The sequence below is a fragment of the Saccopteryx leptura genome, chromosome 3 (assembly GCF_036850995.1).
Source record: "Saccopteryx leptura isolate mSacLep1 chromosome 3, mSacLep1_pri_phased_curated, whole genome shotgun sequence".
In the NCBI taxonomy this organism is placed as follows: Eukaryota; Metazoa; Chordata; class Mammalia; order Chiroptera; family Emballonuridae; genus Saccopteryx; species Saccopteryx leptura.
In genome coordinates this window covers 205,442,512-205,464,876 of record NC_089505.1, presented here as the reverse complement: position 1 = coordinate 205,464,876, position 22,365 = coordinate 205,442,512, and the positions used below count along the sequence as shown (strand labels likewise).

The window sequence follows — 22,365 nt, the reverse complement described above, 5'->3', positions numbered from 1 at the left end:
ATTTAGGTCTTTGATTTATTTTGAATTAATTTTTGTGCAAGGAGCTAAACTGTAGTCAAGTTTCATTCTTTTGCATGTGGCTTTCCAATTTTCCCAGCATCATTTATTGAAGAGGTTTTTTCTCCTTGTGTGTTTTGGCTCCTTTATCAAAGATTATTTGACCATATGTGTGTGTGTGTGTGTGTGTGTGTGTGTGTGTGTGTGTGTGTGGTTTTATTTCTGGGCTCTCTATTTTGTTCCATTGGTCTGAGTGTCTATTTTTCTGCCAAGACCATGCTGCTTTGATTATTGTGGCTCTGTAGTATAGTTTGAAGTCAGGTATTGTAATGCCTCCAGCTTTGTTTTTTTTCCTTAGGATTACTTTGGTTATTCAAGGTTTTTTATGGTTCCATATTAACCTGATGATTTTTGTTCCAGTTCTTTAAAAAAATGAGATTGGAATTTTGATGATAATTGCATTAAAATTTTATATTGCATTTGGGTAGTATGGCCGTTTAAACTATATTTATTCTTTCTATCCAAGAGCAAGGAATATTTTTTCACTTCATTGTGTCTTTTTCAATTTCCTTTAATAATGCTTTATAATTTTCAGTATATAGGTCCTTTACATTCTTTGCTGCTATGTTTATTCCTAGGTATTTTAGTTAATTTTTTTGTTGTTGTTGCTTCTCATGAGATAATGCTTTCTGCTTTCTGATAGCTTTTTGTCTTGTTTGGTTCTTGATTTTTGTTTTTCTGTCATTTGTTTTTGTTTGGTGGTATTCCATACTTCTATGTTCTCTTTCTTCTTTTTTTAAGCTATGTGTTTCAGTAGTGGCATTTTCAGGGGTGGTTACCATTGGGTTATTAGAAGAAAAATTATCATAAAAGGAATTTTTTTAGTTCTTCTTTTGAGGTTTCATTGTTGGCATATAAGAACGCAATAGACTTCTGTATATTAATTTTGAATCCTGTGACCTTACTGTATGGGTTTATTGTTTCTAATAGCTTTTCTGTGGAGTCTTTGGGGTTTTTTATATACAGGATCACATCATCTGCAAAAAGTGAAACCTTTACTTCTTCTTTTCCAATATGAATGCCTTTTATTTCTTTCTCTTGTTTGATTACTCTGGCTAAAACTTCCAACACTATGTTGAATAGGATTGAAAAGATTGGTCAGCCTTCTCTTGTTCCTGATTTTAGAGGAAAAGTTTTCAGTTTTTTACCATTTAGTATGATGTTAGCTGATGGTTTGTCATAAATGGCCTTTATTATGTTGAGGTATTTTCCTTCTATACTCATTTTGTTGAGTGTTTTAAACATAAAAGGATTTTGCATTTTATTGAATGCCTTTTCTGCATCTATTGATAGGATTATACAATTTTTGTTCTTTGTTTTGTTGATATGGTGTATTAGGTTAATCTTTTTACATACGTTGAACCATCCTTGTGTTTCTGGAGAAATGTCACTTGATCATGATGAATTATTTTTTTTGATGTGTTGTTGTATTCAATTTTCTAGTATTTTGTTTAGGATTTTAGCATCTGTATTCATTAGAGATATTGGTCTGTAGTTTTCTTTTTTTGTGTTGTCTTTGCCAGGTATGGTATGAGGGTTATGTTGGCCTCATAAAATGTGCTTGGAAGTATTGTTTCTTCTTCAATTTTTTAGAAGACTTTGAGAAGGATAGGAACCAATTCTTCTTTGAATTTATGGTAAAATTAACTAGTATATCCATCAGGTCCCAGACTTTTATTTTCAGGGAGGTTTTTGATAGTTATTTCTATTTCCTCCCTGCTTATCAGTCTATTTAGGCTTCCTACTTTCTCATGATTCAGTCTAGGAAGATTGTATTGTTCTAGGAGTTTATCCATTTCTTCTAGATTGTTGAATTTGGTGCCATATAATTTTTCATAGTATTCTGGGATAATTCTTTGTATATCTATGATGTCTGTGGTAATTTTTTCTCTTTCATTTGGATTTTATTTATATGAGTATTTTCTCTTTTTTCCTTAGTGAATCTTGCCAGAGGTTTGTCAGTTCTATTGATCTTTTCAAAGAGTCAGCTCTTTGTTGTATTAATTTTTTCTATAGTATTTCTGTTCTCTATTTCATTTATTTCTACTCTAATTTTTATTATTTCCTTTTTCTGCTGGTTTTGGTTTGCTTTTGTTCTCCTTTTTCTAGTTTCTTAAGATGTGATGTTAGGTTGTTTACTTGGATCTCTTGCTTTTTTATATGAGCATGTAATGATATGAACTTTTCTCTTATTACTGCTTTTGCTGTATCCCAGAGATTTTGCACTTCTAGATCAGTTAATAATTGTCTTATAGCTTTTGGTGTTCCTTGGTTTGGTGCATATATATTAAGGAGTGTTATGTCTTCTTGATACACTGTCCCCTTTATCATTTTGAGATGTCCATCCTTGTCTTTGGTTTCCTTTGTTGTCTTGTAGTCAGCATTATCACATATGTATAGCTACTCTTGCTTTTCTTTGGATATTATTTGCTTAGAGAATCATTTTTCAACCTTTCACTTTGAATCTATTTTTATCCTTGTAACTTAGATGTGTCTCTTGAGGCCAGCATACTGTTGGGTTTTGCTTCTTGATCCAATCTGCTACTCTGTGCCTCTTCATTGTTGAGTTCAATTCATTTACATTTAGTGTAATTATTGACACTTGAGAATTTCCTATTGCCATTTTATATACTGCTTTCTGATAGCTTTGTGTCTTGTTTGATGCTTGGTTTTGTTTTTCTGTCATTTGTTTTTGTTTGGTGGTATTCCATACTTCTATGTTCTTTTTCTTCTTTTTTTAAGCTAGTGGCATTTTCAAGGGTTGTTACCATTGGGTTATTAGAAGAAAAATTATCATATTTATTAGAGTCCATTATCTCATGAGTGCTTCTGCACTCCATCCTCCTTTGTTACTGTTGATCTTTATCCTCTCTTGTTTTATGTTAACAGATTATCCTTGTTTTTATTGTGGTTTTGTTAAAAAAAATTTTCTTGTAATTTTGTCTTGTTTTGTTTTTTGTATCCAGTTGGATAACCCCCTTTGGTATTTCCTGTAGTGAGAGTTTTCTGGTAATAAATTCCCTCAGTTTATGTATGTCTGTAAATGCTTTCATTTCTCCTTTATATTTGAAAGATAACTTTGATAGATATAATATTCTTGGTTGGTAGTTTCTCTCTTTCAGTACTTTGAGTGTTGGGGTCCACTCTCTTCTGGCTTCTAGAGTTTCTGCTGAGAAATCCGGTGATACCCTAATGGGCCTTCCTTTATATGTTATATCCTTCTTCTCCCTAGCTGCCTTGAAGATTCTTTCTTTGTCATTGATTTGTGATAATTTCATTACGATGTGCCTTGTAGTAGATCTGTTTAAGTTAAGGTAACTCGTCATTCTGTTTGCTTCTTGAATTTGAGGCTCTCTTTTCACAGGCTTGGGACATTCTCATAGGATTATTTGTTTCAATATGCTCTCCATTCCCTTTCCCCTCTCTTCCTCTTCTAATATAACCATTATTCTTATATTGCTCTTTCTGATGGAGTCAGACAGTTCTTGTAGGGCTCTCTCATTTTTTTTTTTAATTTGTGAGTCTCTCTCTTCTTCTCTCTGTAGTATCTCTAGTTACCTGTCTTGATTGTCACTGATTCTCTCCTCTATCTGACTTGTTCTATTGGCTAAGCTTGCTACCTCATTTTTCAGTTCATGTATTAAGTTTTTCATTTCTGTTTGGTTCTTTTTTATAGTTTCAATTTCCTTGGTGAAGTACTCTTTTTGTTGATTAAGTTGTTTTTTGAGCTCATTAAATTGCCTTTCAGTGTTTTCTTGTATCTTATTGAGTATTTTTAGAGCTTCAATTTTGAGTTCTCTGGCATTAAGCTCCAAGGTTCCATGTAATTGAGATTTTCTGGGGATTTTTCATCATTTATCTGAGCTATGACTCCATCTTATATATTCATATTTGATTTTTTTCCTTGGTGACATTTGTGAGGGGTATTTTTAATAACTCCAATAAGAGATAACTATTCCTTTTTCTGGCAAGGGGTGCTGCACTGCAGTATTTGCCTCTGTGAGATTCTTGGGTGATTTTTTTAAAGCTTAGCTGTCTCCTTTGTAATGACAAAGGCAGAGTCATCATGTTGGTAGGAGGGGCTTATTGCTATGGCTTTGCAACTTTATGATACAGGCACTGGCTGACCATGAGTCCTCCAGTGCCCTTTCCCATGTCCCACAGAGCAGGGGATCTAGTCTCTGGGTGCCCCTGCCTCTCACAGGAGAGAGAAACCTGGAGACCTAGTGGAGGGGGTCTGCCACCACTGCTGTTTTTACAGCAAGGGGAGCAATGAGGAACTGGGAGGCTGGGGTGACAGAGTCCAGTCTCTCCTCCAATATCACTCTAAGCTCTCCAAGCACAGCCCTGCACTGGGCGGGGGTGCATGCCATGAGCTGGTGTCCCTGAGTTTTGGGGCTAATCACAAATGAGGGGCTTTCTGCCTACACACACTAAACTCCTTCCAGCAAGCTGATGTCTGAGCTTCAGAGTCACTGGTGCACAGATCCCAGATCCCAGATCCAGTGCATCTGACACCACAAGACTAAATTGTGCCAGTCAGTTGGGTTGGTCAAGTGCGCCCCAGTGTCCTGTGGGCTGATCTCCACAGCTATTCACCTGCAGATTTGGGGAGCTTGCCACTGTCTTTGTGTGTGCCCCAAGCCTGTAATAGCTCAGCCCTGCAATCACAGGTAGAGCAGATGCTTGGAAGCCACCCTGCTTCCCATTCTTGGTTGTCACCCCTTGCTGTGCTCCTTCCTCTGACTCTCTTCTTGGCTCCTCTGGGTCTGAGACAAAGCCTTCACAAACAGTGCCTCCTCCCTCAGGTCTGTGAGGAAGGAGAAAGACTCAGTCCACTGGTATTATTTTTTCTTCTGTCCTTTGGCCCGCCTTCTTGCACGATCATACCTTTGTCTATCCAGTGTGTGTATATTTCAGGTTCATTTGGGTTTTTTTTCTCTGCATATAGTTGTAGAATTTGTTGAAATTTTAAGAGGAGAGATGAGGAGTATATCTCATGCCACCATTTCTCTCTCAATCTCACAGTTCTTCTTTCCTTTCTTCTTCTCTTTCTATCTTCATTTGTGATTGTTTGTATAGGTTTGCTTTGAATTCCATGAGGCTTACAGAAGACATCATATAGATATAAGCATTTATTCTATCCTAATAACAACTTAACTTTGATTGCATATAAGACTCTACCCTTTTCCTCCCTCTGTCACATTTTACATTTTTTATGTCACAGTTTACATCATTTTATATTGTTTCTATTAACAAATAATTATAGCTATAGCTATTTTTAATACTTTGTTTTTTAATCTTTATCCTGGTGTAAAGATGTAAGACACCACTATTACAGTTTTAGAGTACAGTTGACCCTTAAACAACATGTAGGTTGTTAATGGTGCCAACCCTCTACTCAGTCAAAAAGCCACAAAAAGTCAAAAAAAACTTTTGACTTCCCAAAACTTGAATACTGATAGCCAACTGTTGGCCAGAAGCCTTACCAATAACATACACTGTCAAGTAACATATTTTCTTCATGTATTATACATTGTAGCCTTACAATAAAGTAAGCTATAGAAGAGAAACATCATAAAGGAAAAGAAAATACATTTACAGTACTGTCCATATTTATTGAAAAAACAAAAACCTGTGTATCAGTAGATCCATGCAGTCAAGTGCAAATTTAATGGCAGGCACACCAGGTGCATGCACCCTGGGCCCTGACTTCTGAAGGGCCCTGCAAAACCCCAACTTTACACTTTTTTCTAATGGCACCAAGTTTGGTTTCATATATGCAATTTTAACATTAATAATACATATTTATTTATTTAAAAATATGATAAACATGTATTTTTATTTTCCCTTTCTCTTTTCTTTTTTAAGAGGCCCAATGTTTTCTTAAGTGCCCGGGGCCTCACCAGACCTTAATACACCTCTGCATGCAGTTGCCCACATTGTTCAATGGTTAACTGTACTCTGAATTTGACTATCTACTAAGCTTTACCAGTGAGTTTTTCCTTTCACAGTGTTTTCATGTTACAAATTAACATATTTTTGTTTCAGATTGAAAAATTTCCTGTAGCAGTTCTTGTATAGCAGATCTAGTGATTAACCCTCTCGGCTTTTGTTTTCCTGGGAAAGTCTGTTCTTCATTTATAAAAAGCAGTTTTGCCAAATAAAGTATTCTTGTAACAGGTTTTTTTTTCCTTCCAACATTTTGAATATATTATACTGAATATATTTGAATATATACTCTCTCTTGGCCAGAAAAGTCGAAACTCTGTGCTAACAAATCTGTTGATAACCTTATTAGGATTCCTTGTGTGAGAAGTCTCTCTTCTTGTCTTGCCTTCAAATTCATTAATTTTTGTTTTTTGATGATATAAATACAATGTGTCTTAATGAGAACCTCTTTCTGTTGAAACTCTTTAGAAACCTTTGAGCTTTCTGTCTCTGGATGTATATATCTCTTCCCAGTTTAGCTCCAGTTAACTTAAATAGAATGTTAGATGTACTGAGGGTTCATAGATCACTGGTACATCAAAGAGCTCATCAGTGTAATGCAGAGGATTAGAGAACCCATGATCTAGATTTCAGCCCCTCCCCAAATGTTTCAGAAGAAAGCTTTCTCTTTATAAGTACTTCACTTGTGCTCATTTCTCAATGTCAGGAGAACAATGAGCGAATGTCTATGTAAAAAACTTTAATATTTTTTATCTGACCAAACAGTTTTTATTTTATTTTTTTGATTTTTTTAATTATTAATTTTAATGCAGTGACACTGATGAATCAGGATTCATACATTCAGAGAAAACATCTCCAGATTATTTTGACATTTGATTATGTTGCATACCCCTCAGCCAAAGTCAAATCGTCTTCTGTCGCTTTCTATCTGGTTTTCTTTGTGCCCCTCCACTCCCCCAACCCCTTCTTTCTCCTTCCTCATCCCTTCGCCCTCCCCCCTCCACCCCTCCCCCCATTACCATCACATTCTTGTCCATGTCTCTGAGTATCATTTTTATGTCCCATCTATGTATGGATTTGTATAGTTCTTAGTTTTTTCTGGTTTACTTATTTCACTCTGTATAATGTTATCAAGGTCCATTCATGTTATTGTAAATGATCCGATGTCATCATTTCTTATGGCTGCGTACTATTCCATAGTATATATGTACCAAAGCTTTTTAATCCACTCGTCCACTGACGGACATTTGGACTGTTTCCAGATCTTTGCTATTGTGAACAATGCTGCCATAAACATGGGGGTGCATTTCTCCTTTTGAAATAGTTCTATGGTGTTTTTAGGGTATATTCCTAAAAGTGGGAGAGCTGGGTCAGAAGGCAGTTTGATTTTTATTTTTTTGAGGAATCTCCACACAGTTTTACACAGTGGCTTCACCAGTCTGCATTCCCACCAGCAGTGCAGGAGGGTTCCCTTTTCTCCACATCCTCACCAGCACATATTCTGTGTTGTTTTGTTGATGAGCACCATTCTGACTGGTGTGAGGTGATATCTCTTTGTGGTTTTAATTTGCATTTCTCTAATGAATAGTGATGTTGAGCATTTTTTCATATGCCTATTGGCCATCTGTATGTCCTCTTTGAAGAAGTGCCTATTAATTTCTTGTGCCAATTTTTTGACTGCATTGTTTGTCTTCCTGGTGTTGAGATTTATAAGTTCTTTATAAATTTTGGTTATTAACCCCTTATCAGATGCATTGTCAAATATGTTCTCCCATTGTGTAGTTTGTCTTTTTATTCTGTTCTTATTGTCTTTAGCTGTGCAAAAGCTTTTTAGTATGATAGAGTCCCATTTGTTTATCCTGTCTTTTATTTCACTTGCCCGTGGAGATAAATCAGCAAATATATCGCTGCGGGAGATGCTGGAGGGCTTACTGCCTATGTTTTCTTCTAAGATGCTTATGGTTTCACAGCTTACATTTAAGTCTTCTATCCATTATGAGTTTATTTTTGTGAATGTTGTAAGTTGGTGGTCTAGTTTCATTTTTTTGCAGGTAGCTGTTCAATTTTCCCAACACCATTTATTAAAGATGCTGTCCTTACTCCATTGTATGCTTTTACCTCCTTTGTCAAATACCACTTGTCCATAGAGCTATGGGTTTATTTCTGGGATGTCTGTTCTGTTCCATTGATCTATATGCCTGTTTTTATGCCAGTACCTAGCTATTTTGAGTACAATGGCCTTGTAGTATAACTTGATATCAGGAAGTATGATACCTTCCACTTTATCCTTTTTTTTAAGATTGTTGAGGTTATTCGTGTTCTTTTTTGGTTCCATATAAATTTTTGGAATATCTGATTTATATCTTTAAAGTATGTCATTGGTATTTTAATTGGTATTGCATTGAATTTATAAATTGCTTTGGGTAATATAGACATTTTAATGATGTTTATTCTTCCTAACCATGAGCACGGTAGATGCTACCACTAGTTTGTATCTTCCTTGATTTCTTTTATCAATGTTGTATAATTTTCTGAGTACAAGTCTTTAGTCTCCTTGGTTAAATTTACTCCTAAGTACTTTATTTTTTTCGTTTTAATAGTGAAGGGGACTCTTTCCTTAATTTCTCTTTGTGACAGTTCATTGTTCATGTATAAAAATGCCTCTGATTTTTTAGTATTAATTTTATATTCTGCCACCTTGCTGAATTTGTTTATCAGATCCAGTAGTTTTTTGACTGAGACTTTAGGGTTTTCTATATACAATATCATATCATCTACAAATAATGATAGTTTTACTTCTTCTTTTCCAATTTGGATGCCTTTTATTTTTTCTTTTTGTCTGATTGCTATGGCTAGGACTTTCAGAAATATGTTGAATAAGAGTGATGAAAGGGGGCACCCCTGCCTTGTTCTTGATCTTAAGAGGATTGCTTTTAATTTTTGCCCATTGAGTATGATGTTGGCTGTGGGTTTGTCATAGATGGCCTTTATCATGTTGAGGTATGTTCCCTGTATTCCCACTTTGCTGAGAGTTTTGATCATGAATGGGTGCTGGATTTTATCAAATGCTTTTTCTGCATCTATTGAAATTATTGAGTGGTTTCTTCCTTTCTTTTGTTTATATGATTAATCACATTGATTGGTTTGCAAATATTGTACCAGCCTTGCCTCCCAAAAATATATCCAACTTGATCATGGTGGATGATTTTTTCCCATATATTGTTGGATCAAGTTTGCTAAAATTTTGTTGAGGATTTTAGCATCTAAATTCATCAGGCATATTGGCCTATAATTATTATTGTTTGTGTTGTCTTTGCCTGGTTTTGGTATCAGAATTATTCTCGCCTCATAAAAAGAGTTTGGAAGTCTTCCTTCCTCTTGAATTTTTTGAAATAGCTTGAGAAGGATAGGAGTTAGTTCTTCTTTAAATATTTGGTAGAATTCACTTGTGAAGCCATCAGGCCCAGGACTTTTCTTTGTAGGTAGATTTTTGATACTTGTTTTGATCTCATTTGGTGTAATTGGTCTGTTTAGGTTTTCTGATTCTTCTAGATTGATTTTTGGAAGTTTGTATGTTTCAAGAAATTTGTCCATTTCATCTAGGTTCTCTAGTTTTTTGGCATACAGTTCTTCATAGTATTTTCTTACAATCCTTTGTATTTTTGTTGTATCAGTTGTTATTTCTCCACTCTCATTTCCAATTTTATTTATTGGAGTCCTCTCTCTTTTTTCTTGTTGAGTCTGGTTAAAGGTTTATCAATCGATCTTGTTTACCTTTTCAAAGAACCAGCTCCCGGTTTCATTGATCCTCTATATTGTTTCTTTAGCCTCTATGTCATTTCTTTCTGCTCTGATCTTTATTATTTCCTTTCTTGTACTACATTTGGGCTTTACTTGTTATTCTATTTCTAGTTCTTTTAGAAGCAGGGTTAAGTTTTTTATTTAAGCTTTTTCTAGCTTCTTAAAGAGTTCCTGTAGAGCTATGAACTTCCCTCTCAGTACTACTTTTGCTGTGTCCCATAAATTTTGAGTTGTTGTATGCTCATTATGATTTGTTTCTAGGAAATTTTTTATTTCTTTTTTTTTATTATAAATGTTTATTAATGTTAATGGGATGACATTAATAATTCAGGGTACATATATTCAAAGAAACCTGTCTAGGTTATCTTGTCATTAAATTATGTTGCATACCCCTCACCCAGAGTCAGATTGTCCTCCGTCACCCTCTGTCTAGTTTTCTCTGTACCCCTCCCACTCCCCCTAACTCTCTCCCTCCCTCCCTCCTGCGTCCTCCCTCCCCCCACCCCTGGTAACCACCACACTCTTGTCCATGTCTCTTAGTCTCATTTTTATGTTCCACCAATGTATGGAATCATGTAGTTCTTGTTTTTTTCTGATTTACTTATTTCACTCCGTATAATGTTATCAAGATCCCACCATTTTGCTGTAAATGATCTGATGTCATCATTTCTTATGGCTGAGTAGTATTCTATAGTGTATATATGCCACATCTTCTTTATCCAGTCTTCAATTGAAGGGCTTTTTGGTTGTTTCCATGTCTTGGCCACTGTGAACAGTGCTGCAATGAACATGGGGCTACATGTGTCTTTACGTATCAATGATTCTGAGGTTTTGGGGTATATACCCAGTAGAGGGATTGCTGGGTCATAAGGTAGTTCTATTTGCAGTTTTTTGAGGAACCACCATACTTTCCTCCATAATGGTTGTACTACTTTACATTCCCAGCAACAGTGTATGAGGATTCCTTTTTCTCCACAGCCTCTCGAACATTTGCTATTACCTGTCTTGTTGATAATAGCTAATCTAACAGGGGTTAGGGGGTATCTCATTGTAGTTTTGATTTGCATTTCTCTAATAACTAATGAAGCTGAGCATCTTTTCATATATCTGTTGGCCATTTGTATTTCTTCCTGGGAGAAGTGTCTTTGCATGTCCTCTTCCCATTTTTTTATTCGATTGTTTGTTTGTTTGTTGTTGAGTTTTATGAGTTCTTTGTAAATTTTGGATATTAGGCCCTTATCTGAGCTATTGTTTGAAAATATCAGTTCCCATTTAGTTGGCTTTCTGTTTATTTTGATATCAGTTTCTCTTGCTGAGCAAAAAATTTTTATTCTGATGTAGTCCCATTCATTTATCTTTGCCTTCACTTCTCTTGCCATTGGAGTCAAGTTCATAAAATGTTCTTTAAAACCCAGGTCCATGAGTTTAGTACCTATGTCTTCTTCTATGTACTTTATTGTTTCAGATCTTATATTTAGGTCTTTGAATCACTTTGAATTAATTTTAGTACACGGGGACAGGCTGTAGTCGAGTTTCTTTCTTTTGCATGTGGCTTTCCAGTTTTCCCAACACCATTTGTTGAAGAGGCTTTCTTTTCTCCATTTTGTGTTGTTGGCCCCTTTATCAAAGATTATTTGACCATATATATGTGGTTTTATTTCTGGGCTTTCTATTCTGTTCCATTGGTCTGAGTGTCTATTTTTCTGCCAATACCATACAGTTTTGATTATTGTGGCCCTATAATATAGTTTAAAGTCAGGTATTGTAATGCCCTCAGCTTCATTCTTTTTCCTTAGGATTGCTTTGGCTATTCGGGGTTTTTTATAGTTCCATATAAATCTTATGATTTTTATTCCATTTCTTTAAAAAATGTCATAGGAATTTTGATGGGAATTGCATTAAATTTATATATTACTTTGGGTAATATGGCCATTTTAATTATATTTATTCTTCCTATCCAAGAGCAAGGAATATTTTTCCATCTCATTGTGTCTTTTTCTATTTCTCTTAGCAATGCCTTGTAGTTTTCATTATATAGGTCCTTTACCTTCTTTGTTATGTTTATTCCTAGGTATTTTATTTTTTTTCTTGCAATCGTGAAGGGGATTATTTTTTTGAGTTCGTTTTCTAATATTTCATTGTTGGCACATAGAAAGGCTATGGACTTTTGTATGTTAATTTTGTATCCTGCGACCTTACTGTATTGGTTTATAGTTTCTAGTAATCTTTTTGTGGAGTCCTTTGGGTTTTCGATGTATAGGAACATACCATCAGCAAAAAGTGATACCTTTACTTCTTCTTTTCCGATATGGATGCCTTTTATTTCTTTGTCTTGTCTGATTGCTCTGGCTAGAACTTCTAGCACCACGTTAAATAAGAGTGGAGAGAGTGGACAACCCTGTCGTGTTCCTGATTTAAGGTGGAAAGTCCTCAGTTTTATGCCATTTAATATGATGTTGGCTGATGGTTTATCATATATGGCCTTTATCATGTTGAGATATTTTCCTTCTAAACCCATTTTGTTGAGAGTCTTAAACATAAAATTGTGTTGTATTTTATTGAAAGCCTTTTCTGCATCTATTGATAAGATCATGTGGTTTTTGTTCTTTGTTTTGTTGATATGGTGTATTACGTTAACCGTTTTATGTATGTTGAACCATCCTTGAGATTCTAGGATGAATCCCACTTGATCATGATGTATTATTTTTTTAATATGTTGTTGTATTCGATTTGCCAGTATTTGTTTAGTATTTTAGCATCTGTATTCATTAGAGATATTGGTCTGTAGTTTTCTTTCTTTGTGCTATCCTTGCCTGGTTTTGGTATGAGGGTTATGTTGGCCTCATAAAATGTGTTTGGAAGGATTGCTTCTTCTTCAATTTTTTGGAAGACTTTGAGTAGAATAGGAACCAAGTCTTCTTTGAATGTTTGATAGAATTCACTAGTATAACCGTCTAGGCCTGGACTTTTATTTATGGGGAGGTTTTTAATAGTTTTTTCTATTTCCTCCCTGCTGATTGGTCTGTTTAGGCTTTCTGCTTCTTCATGACTCAGTTTAGGAAGGTTGTATTGTTTTAGGAATTTATCCATTTCTTCTAGATTGTTGTATTTGGTGGCTTATAGTTTTTCATAGTATTCTACAATAATTCTTTGTATATCTATGATATCTGTGGTGATATCTCCTCTTTCATTTTGGATTTTATTTATTTGAGTCCTGTGTCTTTTTTCCTTGGTGAGTCTTGCCAAGGGTTTGTCAATTTTGTTGATCTTTTCAAAGAACCAGCTCCTTGTTTTATTGATTTTTTCTATAGTTTTTCTGTTCTCTATTTCATTTATTTCTGCTCTGATTTTTATTATCTCCTTTCTTCGGCTGGTTTGGGGTTGTCTTTGTTCTTCTTTTTCTAGCTCCTTAAGGTGTGAAGTTAAGTGGTTTCCTTCGGCTCTCTCTTGTTGTTCATATAGGCCTGAAGTGATATGAACTTTCCTCTTATTACTGCTTTTGCTGCATCTCAGAGATTCTGATATGTCGTATTTTCATTTTCATTTGTCTGTATATATCTTTTGATCTCTGCGCTTATTTCTTCTTTGACTCATTCATTTTTTAGAAGTATGTTGTTTAGTTTCCATAATTTTGTGGGGTTTTCCCCCTCTTTTTTACAGTTGAATTCTAGTTTCAAGGCTTTATGATCAGAGAATATGCTTGGTACAATTTCAATTTTTCTAAATTTGCTGATATTGTCTTTGTGGCCTAACATATGGTCAATTCTTGAGAATGTTCCAAGTACACTAGAGAAAAATGTATAGTCTGTCACTTTGGGATGAAGGGTCCTGTAGATGTCTATCATATCGAGGTGTTCTAGCATTTCGTTTAAGGCCACTATATCTTTATTGATTCTCTGTTTGGATGACCAATCTAGAGCCGTCAGCGGTGTATTGAGGTCTCCAAGTATGATTGTATTTTTGTCAGTTTTTGTTTTAAGGTCAATAAGTAGCTCTCTTATATATTTTGGTGCTCCTTGGTTTGGTGCATATATATTAAGGATTGTTATGTCTTCTTGATTCAGTGTCCCCTTAATCATTATGAAATGACCATTTTTGTCTCTGAGTACTTTACCTGTCTTGTAGTCAGCATTATCAGATATGAGTATTGCTACACTTGCTTTTTTTTGGGTCTTGTTTGCTTGTAGTATTGTTTTCCAGCCTTTCAATTTGAATTTGTTTTTATCCTTGTTGCTTAGATGAGTTTCTTGTAGGCAGCATATAGTTGGATTTTCTTTTTTAATCCATTCTGCTACTCTGTGTCTTTTTATTGGTAAGTTTAATCCATTTACATTTACTGTAATTATTGACACTTGTGGGTTCCCTATTGCCATTTTGTAAATTGCTTTCTGTTAGTTTTGTATCTTGTTTGATTCTTCTCTTTTGTTTTTCTATTGTTTGTTTTTGTTTGTTTGAATTGCATATTTCTTTCTTCTGTTGCTACCTTTTTTAAGTCAAGTGTTTTTGTGGTGGTTTTTTCAAGGGTGGTTACCATTAAGTAATGAAAAGGGTACCTACCATATTCATTGTAGTACCCTATCTTATGAGTGTTTCTGCGCTTCATCGTCCTTTGCTACTGTTAATCTTCATCTTTTCTCCCCTTTTTTTTTCTTTTGTTGTCACAGTTTAAGTTTGGTCTTATTGTTTTCTTGGTGGAGCTGTTACTTGTGGTTTTGTTTTATTTTGTTCTTTGAATCTGGTTGGAAAATCCCCTTTAGTATTTCCTGGAGTGGGGGCTTTCTGATGATAAATTCTCTCATCTTTTCTGTATTAGTGAATGTTTTTATATCTCCTTCGTACTTGAAGGATAGCTTTGATGGGTATAGTATTCCTGGCTGAAAGTTTCTCTCTTTCAGGGCAGCTTTGAATATTGGGGTCCACTCTCTTCTAGCTTGTAGTGTTTCTGCTGAGAAATCTGATGATAATCTAATAGGTCTTCTTTATATGTTGTATTCTTCTTTTCCCTGACTGCCTTGAGAATTTTTTCTTTATCATTGGTTTGTGTCATCTTCATTATGCTGTGCCTTGGAGTGGGTTTGTTGGGGTTAAGAAAACTCGGTGTTCTGTTTGCTTCTTGAATTTGAGGCTTTAGTTCTTTCCACAGGCTTGGGAAGTTCTCATCTATTATTTGTTTGAGTATATTCTCCATTCCATTTTCTTTCTCTTCTCCCTCTGATATACCTATTATTCTTATGTTATTCTTTCTGATGGAGTCAGACAATTCCTGTAGGGCTTTCTTGTTTTTTATTATTTTTGAGTCTCTTTCTTCTTTTCTCTGTTGTGCCTAAAGTTGTTTGTCTTCTATTTCACTAATCCTATCTTCTATCTGGGCTCTTCTATTAGCTAAGCTTGTTATCTCGTTTTTCAGTTCGTGAGTTTAGTTTTTCATTTCTGTTTGATTTGTTTTTATAGTTTCAATTTCCTTGGTAATATATTCTTTGTGATCATTGAGTTGTTTTCTGATTTCCCTAAATTGCCTTAATGTGTTTTCTTGTATATCTCTGAGTATTTTTAAGATTTCTATTTTAAATTCTCTGTCATTTGGCTCCAAGGCTTCCAATATGTTAAATCTTTTCTCCATATATTTTTCCACATCTATTTGTGTTACCTCTCTATCTTTTGTATCCATAATATTCAATTTCCTTTTTCTTATTGGCATCTGAAGGTGGTCTTGTTGATAGTGTTAATTAGAATTAATAAAGAATAAAAAGGGGAAAAATAAATAAATAAATAAAAAGGAAAACACTCCACACACAAAAAAAGTAATAATTTATTATTTTCCCCTTTTTTCTTTCTTCTCCTCCCCTCCTCTCACCTCTTTAGGTAAATATCGTGATGACGTGTGAATTATATTATTCTAAATGGAACAAAAACTGCCTATAACGGAGGGCCTGATTTGGGGTGAAGAGTTCAAGGGGCAAAAAAGGAAGTAGGGACCTACTAAATGCAAAAAAAAAAAAAAAAATAGGAGGATATCTTAGACAAGCATAAAATGATTTGCTTGTAAGTGATGGTTGACTAAGAGATATAATGAGAGGGATAAGAGGGAAACAGAAAAAAGGAGAGAAAAAATAATAATATTTAAAGAAGAAAAAAATAAAAACAGTAAGTAAAAATCTGTTGTATTAAGTGGATCGAAGACTAAATACAATGGAGATTTTGGGTTGGGAGAAATGCTATTGAGTTAAAAAGCAATGTAAAAAGTACCCGAAATGCCACAAAAACAAACAAATAAAGGAAAATGATGAACAAAAGCAGAAAAGAAAAAAAAAGAAAAATGAAAAAACAAACAAACAAACAAACAAAAAAACTTGAGTCCCAAATTAAATAATTTGTTCGGGATTGAGGATTAAATGGGAGGAAAAGTAAAAGGAGAAATAAGAAATGAATAGAAAGGAAAAAATAAGAAAAAGAGAGAAACGAAGGAAGAAAAAGAGGAAAGGAAAAAAAACAATAAAACAAACAAAAAGAAAACAAAAGGGGAGAGAGTGAGGGTTAAGGGTTTTGGAGTGTAACCCTAAGGGAGAGTAAGGATGAAGAAAAGAAATAAAATGTAACACTCATGGGTAGTGTAGTCCAAGAAAAGGGTAGTATAAGATGGGCAGAGAATAAAAGGACCGAGGTGGAGGAAATACAAATAATAATAAAGGCAATAAGAAAGAAGAAAGAAAGAACAAAGAATTAGTGGAACAAGTTATAAAGTCTGTGGATTTTTCTTGATTTTGAGAGGTTAACTTCTTCCTTTTTCTTTTCTCTCCCTCTTCCTGGTCAGTGACTCTGTACCCCAGGTTCTGCCCCTGTGTCACACTTATGTAGGGATTTGCTGTTGATGGGATTCTATGGCAATGTCATATAATTGGCTTTAGTCTTGCTGGTAGTCAAGGCTTGTTGGCCTTTGCAGAGTCCAACAATGAGAGAGTTTGCTTTCCTGGAGTCTCTCCCCTAGTCTCCCCTTCCTGAATTAGCAGCCTGGTGATCCAGCTATGAGGCTGCCACTGCTTCTGTCTGGGGAGTAAGAGGCTCAAAGAGTTGGGAAATCCCCACTCTATCCTCACTCAGAGCAAGGCTCTGGGTAAGGCTCTGGCAGTCAGAGCCTCCAGTGTAATCAGGTGGGGCTGGGAGTCAATTGTTGTCAAGGTGACTGTTCAGCGCCTACCATTCAGTTGGACCACTCAACCCAGGCTTTCCACACTTTGTAGCCTGTTTTGGCTGGAAAGAAGATGCACTATTCGCTGCTTGCTGTATAGATCTTAATATCTGCCAAGTCCCTCTTGTTAGGTATATCCCTGAATATGGAGGCTCTGTCAATCAGAAGTTGCCCCCGCCCCTTTAGCGAAAGGCACTGAAAAATATTATGCCTCTTTTCTTGGATCGCTGAACTGGGAGAGATCTTATCAATTAGAGCCCCGTGGGTGCGCAGATTTCGTGGGTTAAGCTAATTTTAGTGATTGGATCCACAGCTGTGCTCCAGAGAGTATTTCAGGCTGCCTGCGCACCCCTCCCCCAACGCTTGATTGTTAGCTCGAATGGCTGGGTGAGGTGCCCCACCCACAGAGAGAATCTCCTGACTAGGAAAGACAGGTTTGGCGCCCCTCCGGGACTGTGGCACGGGGCGCGCGCCCGGCTTCTCAGCGCACGCCGGTGGTGGCTGGGACTCCCCGGACCGCGGCACGAGGCATGCGCGCGGCTTCTTAGTGCACTCCGGTAGCCAGGACTCTCCGGACCGCGGCGCAGGCAGCTGCACGTGTGGGTTGACTCACCACAGGCGTATTCCCTGCTCGGCAACAGTCCTTTCACTTTCAGTGTGTGTGTGGAACTACGGGATGCTCTGAGGATAAATTTTTCTGTTTCTAGTTGATAAATTTGTTGAGATTTGGGGGAGATCTGTCGGACGTGCTGCTCACGGCGCCATTTCCGTGACATCACTCTATTTCTTCTTTGATCTCATTTTTAATCCATTCATTATTTAATAGCTTGTTATTTAGTTTCCATGTGTTTAAAAATATTTGAGTTTTTCTGTTGTGGCTGCTTTCTAGTTTCATGCCATTGGGATCAGAGAAAGTGCTTGATATGATTTCAATCTTCTTAAATTTGTTGAGACCACTTTGTGCCATAACATGTGGTCTATCCTAGAGAATGTACCATAAGCACTTGAAAAGAATGTATATTTTTTTGCTTTAGGGTGAAAGGTTCTAAAGATATCTATTAAATCGAGTTGATCGAGTTGTCCTTTAAGTCTGCTGCTTCTTTGTTAATTTTCTTTCTTGAGAATCTATCCAGTGATGTTAGTGGGGTATTAAAATCCCCTACTATTATAGTATTGATGTTGATCTCTCCTTTTATATCCATCAAAGTCTGCTCTATATATTTAGGTGCTCCTATATTAGGTGTGTAGATATATATAATAGCTATATCTTCCTGTTGGATTGCTCCCTTTATCATTATGTAGTGGCCTTCTTTGTCTCTTACTATACCCTTTGTTTTAAAGTTTATTTTTTCTGATATAAGTATTGCTACTCCAGTGATTTTTTCATTTCCATGAAATGTTTTTTTCCATCCTTTTACCATCAGTTTATGTGCATCTTTTGTTTTAAGGTGTGTAGACAGCATATGTACGAGTCCTGTTTTTTTATCAATGCAGCAACCCTATTTCTTTTGATTGGATCATTTAATCAATTTACATTTAAGGTTATTATTGATATGTAGTTGTTTTTTTCCATTTTACTCTTAAAAGCTGTATTTCTCTTTTGCTATATTCTTTTTCCACTTTGATTTGTTTACAACAGGCCCCTTAACATTTTCTGCAAAATTGGTTCAGTTGTAATGAATTCCTGCAGTTTTTTTTGCTGGGAAGCTTTTTTTTCTCCTTCAATTTTAAATGATAGCCTCGCTGGTAAAGTAGTCTTTGTTATATGTTCTTGTTCTGCATTACTTTAAATATTTCTTGCCATTTTTTTCTGGCCTCAAGTGTTTCTGTTGAGAAGTCTGATGTCATTCATAAAGGGGCTTCTTTAAGGTGATAGCCTTTTTTTCTCTCACAGCTTTTAATATTTTCTCTTTATCACTTAGCTTTGGTATTTTAATTTTCATGTGTCTTGGTGTAGGTTTTTTGGGTTTCTCTTTAATGGAGTTCTCTGTGCTTCTTGAACATGTGAGAGTTTCTCCTGCATTAATTTATGGAAGTTTTCAGCTATGATATGATTGAACAAAGTCTCTATCCCTTGTTCTTTCTCTTCTTCTTCAGGAACCCCTATGATGCAGATATTATTTCTCTTCATGTTGTCACAGAACTCTCTAAGAGTTTCCTCAGACTTTTTGATTCTCTTTTCTTTTTTTTTCTTTGCTTTCATGCCTTCTTTCAACTTGTCTTCCAACTCACTGATTTGATTATCAGCTCTATCCATCCTATTTTAATTCCTTCTATTGTGGTCTTTATTTCTGCTATTGTATTTGTCATATCTGACTGATTCTTTTATAAATATTTCAATATCCTTTTTTATACTTGCTATTTCTTTATTTAGGTGTTTGTAATGACCATCCATTGTTGTTCTAAGATCCCTATGCTTCCTTACACTCATTATTTTGAACTCTACATCCAGAAGTTTGGTTATTTTCATATCACTCAGTTCATCTCCTGAAGGTTTCTCTTGTGTTTTCATTTGAATTGCACTTCTCTGTCTCATTATGTCTGTGTGTTTGGGTGTTTTGTTTGTAGAGCTGGTTGAGTCTAGGCTTGGTGTTGTCTGCCTCCAGTTTTCAGTTGTGTTATTTCTAGGTCTTCTTGGGTTGGCATCAGCTGTTAGTTGCAATCCACTTTCGGATTTGGGATGTTTTGAAGTCTTGATTTGTTTGTTTTCTTAACAGGTGATAGTCTTATTTACTGATCTCATCAGGAGGCTTATTTGAAACTGTATCCAGGAATGCAGTGGGTGTTACCTGAGAATCTGAAGGCCTCTTCTGCCAGTTTTTCTCTCTGGGAGCAGGGTGTTTTCTCAGCTTCAGTAGGGGGAGATGTAGTTCAGATCTCCATGGAGACCTGAGTTACTGCCCCTTCTCCCCACTTCTTGTTTTCAGCTGTGTCCTGTTGCGCTGATTTGAGCTGAAGAGATGTTTGGAGATCTGTGTCCTGGAAGCACTTTAGTCTTTTGTTTTGTAGAAGGAACAGCCCCTCCCCCAGCTATGTCTGCCTCCAGCACTGGATGATTCAGTTTCTCAGGTCATCCTCTGCATTCTTCTGCCCCTCACCATCTGTCTCTCTCTCTCCCTCTCCCCTTTCTTTTTGGACAAGCCAGCTCTTTCAACACACCTTGCTCCCTGGTCACCAAGCAAGTGGCTATGAGCAGTATTTTCTGCTCTTTCCCTTGGAGTGAGAGCCCTTCTGGGCTTCAGTCTCACCCCCCTCTTCTCCTGTAAGCCAGGGAGATTCAGGCGCTCCATACCAAGTTTTTTATGGCTTCTTCTTTGCTCTTGGTTTTTGAGAGCTGTTCTTGTAGACCAGAGTTGGTTTTTCATGCTGATTGTTTCTAAATTAGTTGTAATCCAGTTTGGTGGTGTGAGCTGGGAGTCTGTGCATCTGCCTACTCTGCTGCTATCTTTAAGTCTCCCCAAACATTTTTTATTTTACTATTTTTTTTTGTATTTTTCTGAAGTTGGAAACAGGGAGGCAGTCAGACTGACTCCCTCATACGTCCGACCAGGATCTACCCGGCATGCCCACCAGGAGGCGGTGCTCTGCCCATCTGGAGTGTTACTCTGTTACAACCAGAGCCATTCTAGCACCTGAGGCAGAGGCCACGGAGCTGTCCCCAGTGCCTGGGCCAACTTTGCTCCAGTGGAACCTCGGCTGTGGGAGGGGAAGAGAGAGACAGAGAGGAAGGAGGGGGGAGGGGTGTAGAAGCAGATGGGTGCTTCTCCTGTGTGGCCTGGCTGGGAATCGAACCCGGGACTCCTGCACACCAGGCTGACGCTCTACCTCTGAGCCAACCGGCCAGGGCCCCCAAACAGTTTTTATATAGAATGATGTATCTGTAAAGAACTTTAATATTGAGAGAAAAAGGGTTATCTAAATGTAAAACAGTCAAAGTTTATAAAAATATCATTGAATGTACTGTACATTACTCTTTTTAGGAGTGATTGGAGATTGGAAGAATCAGTTTACTGAAGCTCAGAACAAGCAATGTAATGAAAGCTATGAGAAAAATATGGCTGACACCTCTCTCTCATTCTGCATGGAACTCTAAAAACCAGAACATGAAAAATAAGACTTATTCTCTGTGAAGTAGAAGATAAATCTATCTCCAAATACCATTAATGGTTTGTGTTATTTGATATGAATATTTTTGAACAATGACTTGGACACTCTTTTTCTTGAATTTATGACTTACATTTTTGAATTAATCCCAATGTGACTTCTTTTACCTAGTATTGATAATCACCATTTTTTTTCCTGCACATTTGTAGAGGTTAGGTTAATTTCAGTACACCAACATGCAAGAAATAATATAATATATTTAATAATTTCTATTTCTTCTAAATATCCTCTTTTCATCTTCTGTTATAATTTTTTAATTGAAACATGTATTTCAAAAATTCTACACAATACAATCTTACCCAGAAAATATGCCAATTCAATTCATTTGATGACAGAAATATACTTAGTTTCTTACTTATGTTGGGAAATGGAAACAGCAAGAGATGATGAAAACAAGGTTTCTTCCCCAAAAAAGGGTGCAGCCTAGTAGAGGACTGCAGCATGGGTACAAGTAAACTGTGTTATTAAACAAACTGTGATATACAATAACAGGGACTGAAAGGTGCAGCAGGGTCAGATAGTAAAACAAAACCATGTGGTATGAAGCCACAGAAAAATTGAAGAAAGTAGAAACATGACATCCTGAGTATTTCACAATAGCCCACTCCCTGGCCACAAAGCACATGCATCACACTTAGCACAGTCATAATTCCTATCTCCACATTACCCAAAAGTCCAAGATTGTCCTATTTAAAAATTTATAGCTGACCTTTAAACAAATCTGGTTTGAATTGCACAAGTCCACTTATGCCCAGTTTTTTCAATAAATATTTTATCACTCTTAAGATTGCCTTAATAACACATTATTTTCTCTGGCTTAGTTTATTATAAGAATACAGTATATGATACATATATCATACCATGTGTTACCTGTCTACGTTATGGGTAAGTCTTCCAGTCAACAGTAGACTATTAGTAGTTAAGTTTTGGGGAGTCAAAAAGTTACATGCAGATTGTTGACTGTGCAGGAGTGGGCAGCCTTGTCCCTTGCATCATTTAAGGGTCAACTATATTTCTAAAACCTTGGTGACACATAGTTCACAGGTTTTCTGAGGCCCAGAAGTATTTCAGGACCCTCTGGAATAACTCTTTAATGAAAAAGCCCAAAGGCAAGAAGTGGAGTGAGATTCAGGAGAGAGAGGAGCATATCTCTATCTTGTCCCCCACCTCCACCTCTATGGTCAAAATGCTAGGTCTCTTTTCAT

At 36.2% G+C, this 22,365-nt stretch overlaps 1 protein-coding gene across 1 annotated transcript in view; it reads left to right on the top strand.

The window, feature by feature from the left end:
• Positions 1-21,294, top strand: part of LOC136397780 (sulfotransferase 1C4-like) — a 52,422-nt gene extending 31,128 nt beyond the window's left edge. Inside the window, exon 8 of the mRNA XM_066372256.1 lies at positions 20,977-21,294. Coding sequence (XP_066228353.1) covers positions 20,977-21,089 — 113 coding nt within the window. The 3' untranslated portion in view covers positions 21,090-21,294. The remainder of the gene's footprint in view (positions 1-20,976) is intronic.
• Positions 21,295-22,365: the final 1,071 nt, after the last annotated feature.